Here is an 11,567-nt window from a genome sequence, read left to right as displayed (position 1 = left end):
CAGGAATGGTGTATTTAAATAACAGAAAAATAAACTAGCTTATCACATTTCTATTACTTTACCACTTTTCGTGTGTCTACTTACACAAGCCCACAGCGAAAAAACAAAGCAGTAATACATTCAGGAGGAAATGTTTGTAATATTGTTTTTTTAACTTTGATTTTAGTTCTGGCATTAATCTGTAATTCACTCTAACAAGCAGGGAAGGTGCAACTCTTTATCAGAGTTGAAGTTTTCTCAAATACCTCTCCGTTTTAGTCTAGCAATATCTATCCATTCCCAGCTCTCTCATTACTTCAAAGTCGCTATACCACATTTATGGACGAGGCTGCCAAAATCATGAATGCTGGCAGACTTTACAAATGCAGTTGAAATTCCCGGTGGAGCATATAAAAGCATTTTACAGAGGTTCAGTGTGAAATCAGATCTAAATTAAATTTTTGAAAAAGCCAAACTTGAGGATAAGAGACTTATTTTATGTAATTACATAAAAGTTCTTAATATCAAATAGATTTATTTTTTGTGTGTGTAAGCACCACATATATGCCAAATATTTTGTAGTATTAAAGATAGTTATGCTTTGTGAGCTCTAATAAATTCCCCAGATGATCTGTCTATTACTCAAGAAGAATTATTTCTGCTCTACAAAATCATCAAAGAAATGATTTTGCATGTAAGCACTCAGATGAAATCAGCTGCAGTCCTGCATGCAGTTTATCCGCAAACTTCACAGAACATGGATGAAAATGTAGTATAGAAACAGAAGAAAGCCAAATAGTTGTCAAAAGGAGTTACTAAGAAGTTTTGTTTTTCATCCATAATAATTAGCAAAAATCCTGCTTATTGCCAATAAAAATATTGGAAGTGCCTCAGTGTTTTGTGTGAAGAAAAAAATTTTTATATAGTTTAGACAGTCAGACTTTTCAAATTCTTGTGGAACTCATTTCTTCTTCAAGAGCTTAATTTTGGTTTAATAGTAGTCATAAATCATGAAATGAAAGGGTAAGTTAAGTAACAGTAGCAGATTTTGATCTATCTATTCATTGCCATAGAAGTGTTTTGTTTTATAATATTAAATCAATAGGAGAACTCTGTAACCTGGAAAATTTTAGCATTTATAACTAACCATGTGATGTTCCTCTAAAGCTGGTAATACCTTAATTTTTCTTTCTGCATACTGCCTTTCTGTTGGGATTTATTATGCAACTGATGTATTTTTTGGAAAGTGTGTAATAGTCAATTTTAGATGAACCAGAAATGAAAAGCTCAATAGCACCCTTCATAGCTCTCTCACTTTTGTTTATTCTGTACAAATACTATAAATATTAGTGGACACCACAGATAATTTTGAATGATGCGACTGCTAAATGGGAAATGATGTTGGTTTGACTGATGTTTAATGTAATAGATACAAGCAGAAATTCATAAGCCAAAATTCCGGTCTTTTGAGATAAAAACATACCTTTTAATAGGAGACAGATGACTACCGGTATTTTGACCCCAAGATGCTACGAGGCAGTGAGAGGTGAGTTTACTGTGAGTTTTGCTTCTTTCCTTGTACCCTGTGAAAAGGCTAACTTAAGAAATCCAGTTTTATTTTACTTGCTGACTACAAGTAATTAATTTTAATCATAATTAATTCTAAGTCAAGACAGTTGGTGTTGAAGGAGTTCACAACGGGAACTTGGATCAACCAGATAAATTTTTATAACACTGAAAAAAAAATCTTTTGTTCCAGTGACTGAACATGCTGCTAACATGTGCATCAGTTCAGTCACAGGAATGTGTACTAATATTTAGCAATAATAAATGTTAGAATTCTTTATAATCATACTGCTTAGTTGCTTTGAAACTTTGTGCGTTTTCAATGTTAAAAAGTTATCGGATAGCACATCAAAATTTCTTTATCACTTTTTAAACAGTTAAAATCTTAGTTTGAATACAACCCTTCTTTAGTAATTTGTTAATAACTTTGAAAAAAATCATTAAAAATTGACTGCATTTGCTCTTGTATAGGCAGGTGCACATTTTATATTCATATGCATATGAAGGGAGAGTTGGATATAGTTTATTTTTCCAATAAAAGAGAGGAAAAGGAATTACACTAGTAGTTTATAAATTTATATCTTTTGCTTTGTATCTTTGACCAATAACTGTGGCTGATAATCTCATCTCTAATATACTAGAAATAGAGAAGATACTTAATTTTAACATACTATCTAAAAATAATTTTCATCAAACCCGTGGGAAAACAGTCAGCTCAGTTAATTGCGGGGGTTTATTACAGGACAAATATGGATAAAGTAGGTCCAGACTTGGTTTTGGTTATTTGCATTAAAATCTGTCCCTGCTTCCTCTATTCTTGAAACATGGAAAGTATATTTCTGACAGTGTAAGTAGTAATAGGAAACAAATTTCAGATAATACATATGTTTTAATGGAAAGTATTATTACAGACCATATAATTTCAAAGATAAGCAGATTTTGAAAGCATCAAAGAAGAAAATTGCCAGTATTTTATGTTTCATTTTAATTGCAACTTTCATTGTTTTGTTATTCTTTTATAGCATTTTTGGAGGATTTTGTGCAAAAGTGCAAAGATTTGTTTTATTAAAGCCAAAGGGTTTTTCTCATGTAAATGTGCATTTTTACCCACTCCATGTAGTTCTTATGTTGCTTTAAACAATGTAAAGATACGCATTTACAGCAGTTCATAAAGTGAACTGTGCCATTCTGTGTAGCTATAATAATCATCACAGGGAAAAACTTTTTATTTCTGGTTTGGGCTTTGTTTGGGTTTTGTACATAAACTCAAGTTATATTCCTTAAATCATATTTGAGCATGACAACAAAACTCTAGTATAGCCATATAGGGGTTCGTCTAATTCTCCCTTCAAATGTTTATGTAGATGATAAAAAAACCATAGGTTAGCTGGCTTGACAAAATATTACTAGTTTGAAAGAACAATATCGTATAGTATAATTAATGGAATGATATTAAAAAGTGACTAATTTTTTTTCTAACCTATTCCTATTTTAAGAAGTACAGGCATTTCTACCTATTATTTTTTGAATAGAGTAGGAACTGCATTACTGTAATTCAGTCTTAGCAAAACAGTGTCTTTATATCCTGTGTAAGCTTACATCAAGTATAAACAAGCCTTGCCCTCTGGAAGGATGACACAAAATGTGTGTGGATTTGTCATACCATATTCCAACAACGAGAGAATGGGGCTAACAGTTCTACTTATGGAGAGTCTGTAGTATTCATGACAGATCAGAACAACATATTAGAGATAGCTATTCCCTCTTAAAACCTATTTTTCTGATACACTGGAATCTGTGTTGAGTCAATTGTTGTTGCTCACTCCGAGAAAACTTCCTGAAATAAGGGAAAAGATAAGTTGAAGGGAAAAATGCAATGCTTTTAATCTGTGTTGGAACATGAGATGTATTTGACTACCTGGGGCTGCAGGCCAGTACAGGGCAGGAAGGTAGTGGTAGTGTGTGAGCAAAGAGCAGAAGAGCAGACTGACCCTTCAGAGCTTTCTCTTTGCTTTTTCCCTTCCTCCTGAAGGTGCGAGGTGATGCAGGAAGAGAGGTTTCTCCCCCCTTCCCTGTGGCTAGGACTGTGTATTCAAAAGGAGAGGAAGAGTCTGTACCACCCAAACTGTAACTTACCTCTTCCTTCTTAAATCATTTTAATCCTAATGTTGCTCTGACACCTGACAGCAGAACACATACCTGTTGCCTATAGTAGTTTTTGACATTCTGAAGCATCAATAAGTATATATGCAGGCACTGCAAACTGGTGACTGGCTTACCTAGTTAAGATTCCAGTAGGCAGGATTTGTAAGTGTCATGAACTGTGCTAATGCTAATGAAATTTTTTACTCATTGTATTTGCTCCTAGCTAGCAGCACTACAGTTAGAGCTTTTAAGCTCTAAAAGAAGTGTTGTCATAAAGCTTATGATTTAAACAGCAACCTTAAAACTGATGAAGTAAAACGCCTATTTACTCATGTATTCAGTCCTGTAGAAATGAATGGTTTTTCATAACAAATCATTTAAATAAAATACTTGCAGAATGAATGCAGAAAGGCAATTATTGTTCTATTTTATCTTTGTCTGATATTATATAGTATTCCATAAACATGATGTGTACATGGTACTTATTTTGCATATTTATATTAATGTCTAATAAAATTTAAGTTGTAGTTTGTTTGTGTTTCTTTTTATAGCTCAGTTCCGAGAAACAAAAATCCATTCCAGGAGGTAAGTCGTGTAGAAATTATTTTTCAGTGTTCATGTGTTTAAAAAAAAAAATCCTGAAGTACGAGTCATTTTTGATGATCATGATTAAGAAAACGAGAGGTCTTGTTTGCAAAAACCACTTAGACTAATTACATCTAGTATTAATGATAATTAGCTGTTATTCTGAAGAAGTCTTTTCATCTTCAGAGGACTATATAAGCATTAACTAATACTGGAGAAAAAAAAATCTAGAAAATTCTTCTGGAGGTAATTACAGGTATTTATTAATATCATAATTGGGTACTCAGCAATTTTAAACCCTGATTTTTATACCAAATCTTTAGAATGCTCTCTAGATTTAATCCTTTGTCTGGCCTTAAACAGCAGTGTTGACCACTGATTTAAGTGACAGTGTTTTAAACAGTCTCTGCAATTAAAGGAAAACAGCAAAACAACAAATGTTGTCATTTTATACAAATGCCAGTAACTTTCAGTATTTTTCAACATAAATATGTGCAAATAGTAAAAGTCTTACTTATCTGATCTTACTACCAAGTTTCATAAGCAAAATCTTTGCCTTGGCAATATACAAATGTCTTGGATTTCTCTTTAAATGTCCTAATTATCCTCCTGAACAAAAGAAATACCATGCGGTGTCATATATATGGCTAGCAGATGATCATAGCAAAAATGTGAGTAGTAACATAAATTCGTATAGTATAGTCAAACAATTTTGGATAGTGAATGTTAACAAAAATGATGCAACTATTAAGTCTCCTTTTTCTGTTCAGTAATTGTTCTCTTTTAAACATAGCCCAGAAAATACTGATGGCCTTTACCTGTAATATTATAGATTATTACCAGGAGTAAGTGGGAGGGGGGAAAATAGTGAAAAAGTATATTCCTTTATAACAGAAGTATTTTATTTGTGTCCTGAATTAATTCTTAAGCATCCATGGAAATATTTTAACTGTTCCTATGGACACTGGAGACATCTCCGCACAAAAAAGTAACATGTTGAAACTGCATATGTTTCAAATATTTCTTAGTAGAAGATAGTGACACGTTAAAAGCTCTCAGCTTGCTATTCTGCATCGTACTACAACTCTCCTATTATCTTCTTTCAGGGAGGAAGGTAGTGGTTCTGTATCCAGTTCTTATTAGACTGCAATGTGATTAGGATGATTTTTCCTGTAGGTTTAATGATTTGGTATATATTTTACTACTGAAATTTTAAGAATTTGAATGCATACTCTGATTATGTGTGTGTTGCCTTTTAGGCGATAGTGTTTGTAGTTGGAGGAGGCAACTATATTGAGTATCAAAATCTTATTGACTACATAAAGGTATGTGCACTTCTGTCAGTTGTAGTCTAAACTTACTGATAGAAACCAGTTTTAGGAGGTTATCTGTAACATACATTTTCTGTAGTATTTAGAAGATCAAGTCTATGTAATTAGCCTTAACAAACATCCTTATTATATACAGAGTCTGGGAAAAAAGTATGTAAGAAATCAGTAGAAAATGTGGATTATAAATTCAGACCAACTGAGTTGACAAAAGAGTTACTGTTGCTGGTGGTTTTGCTCATGTTGCACTTTTGAATTGAGTAAATAAACTGCATTCTGCTTTATTTGGTCTTCATACACACTAACGTGGCTGAAAACTGTCAGCAGATGTAGCTAACTGAATTAACCTGTCTTCTGTACTGATACATCAAATGCTGTCAGTTTGGCTGTTCATGTTTGAGAGTCCTGTTACTAGTTTTCATTTGCTGTTGTTAAACGAAGCAGCTGTAGCGTATCATAGCCTTGAAAGTAAGGAACTGCTCAGAATTCTCTAGTTTCCATAAATCTTGCAAAAGAGATACTATAGTGCTTTTTCATATGCAACTTAGCGATATAAAGTCAGTTCAAAACAAGGCCTACAGATAACAGTATCTTATTTTACAACAATCGTACTTGAGCATAATGTCTGTCGTTTCAGAAGCCAACATAATGCAAATACTATGCTATCTGTCAACACAAAGATCAGATTGGCATCAGTATCTAAGCATTTATTATTTACCCACATTTAGAAGTTTCCGTTCATGAGTTAATGGAAGCTCATTCTTGATATGCTGCATCATTTGATTCTATGTAGAAATCATAAGAGGTGTCATATGAACAAAGAAGAAAATATGTAACCAGCTATGTAAAGCTGGTGTAACAGATTTAATTTCTTTGGTTCCAGCTGGCCAGCCTGGCAGAACACATGTATACCAATGGATGGCGAAAAGTAACTACATCATTACAGTTCTTGGGGAGCAGGGGTGGGATTCAAGCACTTTCCAGGAATAAAAAAAATACAAAAGGAACCTTGATAAAATTTTGAAGTAGGTAATAAATTATTTAAGAGCAGCAGCATACCACTCTTCCTTCCTGATCTTAACTTTGTTCATGGTACAATCATCCTATCCTATGGTGGACTGGATTGAGGCTTTTCACACAAAAGAATAAATATGGAGCATTAGTCACTGAAAAACACTTCTTCCACAAAACAAGCGCATGAGAGTTTTATGTCCAGGTAGATCTTGAAGAACATAAAGTCAGAACGTGTGTGCTGAGTTGTTTTCCCCCTCTAACAGGCAGCCATTTTGGAACAGAGCTGGTCGGGATAGGGGAAAGGAGAGGAAAAGGAACGTAAGTTAAAGCAGTTATTTAGGCTCAGCTTAGCAGTTATCACTATTCTTGATAACTAATTACAGCATTCAGTGGGGCATCTGCCTGCAGCAGAATGCATTGTCAAACTTCTGGCTTGCTATTTAGTTTACCCAAAGCCACTCCGGGTGCCATATCAATTCAAAAGATGCCCGGCAACTTGTGTATTTGTGATGTGTATTTGTTACTTCCTACTAAAATAAAAAACTGTGAATCCCCTAGAGGCTAATACACTTCTCTGATACGTAGCTGCGTACTGACAGAGCTGAGGTTTGCTGTGTATGCATATATGTATATACAAAGCACTTGTATGATGACAAGTTAAACACTTGGCACTTCATACGAAGTGGCAGGAAGCTGAAGTTTCTGGGGAATAAGAGGGCAAACAGGAGGTCATTTGGTAAACGGAGAGGACAGAAGGAACTGAAAACTACAGGAATGGTAATGTTAGATCTTAGGGAGAGTCAGAAGTTGGATGTAGTTTTTCTTCTTCTGGAACCCGTGGACAGAGGTTTCTTCATCATCCGTGTCACAGCTGAAGGGTGCTGTATGTTTTTCCAATCAGACTGCATACTTCCCAAGGGGGAAACTCCCTCACCTTTATTCCACTTAGCCGTTTGCTCTTGAAAAAACAAGAAATATCAATGAAAGCCTTAATTCCACCTTCCACCCCCCAAAGACTTGTCTGCCTCTCCTAGGTGACTCTTACAGGCTTATCCAATAAAATTTGCTTTTCCATGTAGTACACTTCCAGCCTCTGTTGCAGCTTATTAATTATTCTAATATTCAATGTCTTCCTCCAGAATAAAAAAGAGAAAAATCAACAGCTCTGTTCTTGCAAGCAGATACCACAAAGATTTTATTCACTGCTTTATTTTTCTAAGCACTATCTGTTTTGCCAGTTTGCCTCTGAGAGCACAAAGTATTTTAAAACTTTCTAAAACAGGAAGCAATGTTCATTCAGCTTTGACATTCTGGGTTTTTTGTAGGAGAATTAAGAACAACCCTCAAATCCAATTATTTGCAGTTCTGTGCTAGAATGCACTATCTCACATCATCAAAAAGCAAATATTTATAACATCAGTAAGGCAGATTGTGCCTTAAAATATATTGGCCAAGTTCAGTTCAACATGCTGAAAATGTGTCATCAAAATTGCAAGCCGTAGGGATCTTCAAAGAGAAGACTAGCATTCTGTTTTGTGCAAAAGAATTTAGCATGTCCTTTAATTTCCTTTTGTAGATGGTTAGAAAGGTACTTCTTGATAATCTGTTCCAATCTACATGTGATAGACGTTATCATTTATCACAAGAAATTTAAATCCAGCATAGTTTTTCAGTCATTAAAAAATACTGGACTTTGAAGAGTACTGAGGGTTTTGGGGTTTTTTTAAAGATGTTAAGCAGTTTCAACTTGGCTCCAGTAATTGTTTGGAGATAGAGCACTTTGTTTGAATGGACTAAGTAATTAACTTTAAATAAAAGCATACACATTTTAAAAATTACACTTTTTGAAGAATATATGTGACAGACTGGAAGTGTACATTAATGTATTTTAGAGCTGCCTGAAAGGCAACAGTCCCATTTCACAATTATTTGTATAGTTTAAAATTTTTTTTGGTACTAGGCAGAAACAAATGCTATTCAGTCATACTACTGAAAGTGGAGTTTGTCAAAATACCAGTTTAGATCAAAACCAGACCTGTTCGGGCATCAAGATTAGAAAAAAACTGGCCTGAAATGTGGAAAGATGCAAGCTCAAGATCCTGCTCAGCGACGAGCATAGCTTATTACCACAAACCACTCAAAATTATGAAGAAAAAGATGAGGACTTTAACCAGGATTACTATCTCCCCAATTAGCATGTGACCACCAGCTAAGGACTGTTCGAATCTGCTTCTGTTACTTTCTGCTGAAATGGCACAATTGGTAATATGTATGAAATATATATATGAAACAAAATCATTTTGTCAAGGCTTATGTTCCTATTTTGCTCCTTATGTTCCTATTTTGCTCTTTAATAAGTAAGTTTTACCTAACTAATATGGGAAAATGCAAAATAATTTAACAGTGAAACAGATTTCTCAAGTCTATACTTGAACTTTGAGGAACCGTGGGATTATTAGCCCAACACTGGAAATAAACTCAGTCTGACACTATGTATTACTTAAACTAATTTTCACTTCCAAAATGCTAGCATAGCACTTTGGTAGCCTTACTATCAAGCGAGTACTGTTAAACTGCAAACTAGGTTTATTTTGCATCCAATTGAAATCAACATAATGTTTTGTTTCAGAACCCCTTTACAAAAAAAGCACTGTTTTTAACATTATCATCATATGGAAATGAATTACAGATTGAAGTTTTCAGGCTCTAACACAATAGAAACAGTAAATATGTTGTTACTATTCTTAGTGCAGCGCCCAGCTATTTTAGGGGGTAGGGTTTGCTCAGGTAAGGTTGTTAGCTTCCCCAAGCCATTCATAGATATGTCAGAGAATTTCACATCTAGTGAGTTTAAATGTGTAAAATGCCCCATTTTTTCCCACTTTCTTTGTGCCTCTGGTCTTCCATTTTCCACTTCAATTTAATTACAGGGTTTTTTTTCCTCTGGTGGAACAACTATTCTTTTTCCAGCCAAAAGTGTAAGACTTCAACATCATCAAGATTTTTTTTTTTTTTGGTATACAATTAGTTTAAGCCACTTCTGCTACTCTGTTAAACACTTGATTTCTTCCTGTCTTTTCTTTTTTCAGGGTAAACAAGGCAAACATGTCCTGTATGGCTGCAGTGAACTTTTTAATGCTACACAGTTTATAAAACAGGTAGGTACCTTTGATAATCTCTGTAATATTTATTACTTCTGTAACTGTGTGTTGACTTACCTTTACATACCTCATGGATTTTTACAAAAAAACCACCAAACTTATTTGTGAAAGATTAATACATGTTCTTGTTATCTATTTTCACTTGATGGAAACGGGGGTTTGGAGTCATTATTTTTAATTAACTTTTGAAGACCTGTATTGTCAATGTGAGTTCACAGGTAATGCGGGTGAACAAGTTCGTAATAATTGCCTTAACATAAATCCTAATGAAAAAAATGACTCAGTTCTTGATACTTTCACAAATAGCATGTCTTTCCAGGCTGTTCTAGTGACTTTTACAAGTTAAAAACTGCTATTCAACTGTGGTCTTTAAACCTTTGTCCTAAATTTTGCTATTTATAAAAACTGGCCTAGTGGGAGCTTGATGTTGTCCATACCTATGGTAAAATCAATCTTATAGTGCTGTTGAAAACATTATCATCACCATTATTTCTCTATGCCTCATTCCAATACATATGCAAAATAAAAATTACTCATGGCAGTCAGCAAATAGGGCCCTTCAGTAGCTGTCACCACCTATGGTTTTACTTCCTACTAAGACGAGAATAAATTGTTAATCAAAACTACATTTTAAATGAATTCTTGTTGCACTTGAAGGAGACAAATGGTACTTATCAGCTTATAACTCTTCAGTCAGCTTGATTAACTTTTTTGTTGACTTGACTGTGTACGCTGCACCTTTACCTCTGAGATTTATTCAAATCTTAAGATTTGAAGCTTAGATCCTTTCCTGTGAGGGTATGCATTAAATATTCTATTACCAGCATACTTTTAGCTGTAAGAGACAAACAAAGCTTATAGGACAGAAATATTTACGGTGAGAACTGGGTATTAGTTTGAGTGAAAGTATAAGATTAGCAACCTAATGGTTTTCTGTCTCTTCATGTTTAGCTGTCCCAACTTGGCCAGAAATAAGACTGAAACTGGATGGCAACGTGACAACAGAGAATTGTTACAACATTCAGATATCTTCATATCTATAATTTTGTCATTATATTAAAACTTAAACCCATTTCATTAATATGATAACTTTTAAAAAAAGATCTGTAATTAATACGGTGTATATCAGCATTTCGGAAATAAACCTTAAAAACCTGCTATATTTTTGGTGGGGGTCAGTTTCACATTATTGCATTCTACATGCGATATTAGCTATGGTATATGACAGAGCTGGCTCAAAAGCATAGCATTTTCAAGTTCTTATATATAGTTTCTGTTACAGTAAACAAAGCAATATCTTGAACAAAGGTCGAGTCTGTCTTTAGGAGATGTGGTGTTCCTGAAAGCCAGACCACCTTTATTTAATAAAATTGAAAAGGACAAAACTGCCTTTTAGGACCACAGATAAACAGCCTTAGTGCAAAAGAACTACAACTTCTAGTTCTTACCCTTTTATTTTACCAAAGTCATTATACTTGTACTTAGATTTGTGCAGTCTTTGCTTTATGGTCCAAAGATGTACTTGAAGATACCTTCAGTACAAGTTTCTGATACAGTAATTTAGCTTTTCTCTTAAGGTTAAGAGAAAATTGCTTGCCTACACAGTCACAGTTTCAAACTGTAAAACTGTGAAATCTTTAGTAATTTTCTTCTGCACTTTTTATTGTAACTGCTTTGACTGTTATGTTTGGGAAGAAACCAAGTTGTACTCACAGAACAGCTCTTCACTGTTTTATAAGCACATATTTAAAATACAGTTTTTAACAATTGCATTAGGTAGGGGTGGTTT

General features: G+C 34.1%; 1 protein-coding gene across 2 annotated transcripts in view; it reads left to right on the top strand.

Annotated features, from left to right (window-relative positions):
• SCFD1 (sec1 family domain containing 1) overlaps positions 1 to 11,359 on the top strand; it is a 50,028-nt gene extending 38,669 nt beyond the window's left edge. Inside the window, exons 20-24 of one of the 2 annotated variants that reach the window (XM_009584138.1) lie at positions 1,473 to 1,525; positions 4,242 to 4,275; positions 5,535 to 5,600; positions 9,707 to 9,775; positions 10,730 to 11,359. In XM_009584138.1, coding sequence (XP_009582433.1) covers positions 1,473 to 1,525; positions 4,242 to 4,275; positions 5,535 to 5,600; positions 9,707 to 9,775; positions 10,730 to 10,753 — 246 coding nt within the window. In that variant the 3' untranslated portion in view covers positions 10,754 to 11,359. The remainder of the gene's footprint in view (positions 1 to 1,472; positions 1,526 to 4,241; positions 4,276 to 5,534; positions 5,601 to 9,706; positions 9,776 to 10,729) is intronic. The other variant, XM_009584139.1, reaches the window with a different exon arrangement.
• The last annotated feature ends 208 nt before the right edge of the window (positions 11,360 to 11,567 follow it).

This window comes from Fulmarus glacialis, unplaced genomic scaffold (assembly GCF_000690835.1).
Source record: "Fulmarus glacialis isolate BGI_N327 unplaced genomic scaffold, ASM69083v1 scaffold12718, whole genome shotgun sequence".
NCBI classification, from domain to species: Eukaryota; Metazoa; Chordata; class Aves; order Procellariiformes; family Procellariidae; genus Fulmarus; species Fulmarus glacialis.
Note: the sequence above shows the minus strand (reverse complement) of the source record. Positions and strands in the feature narration are given on the sequence as shown.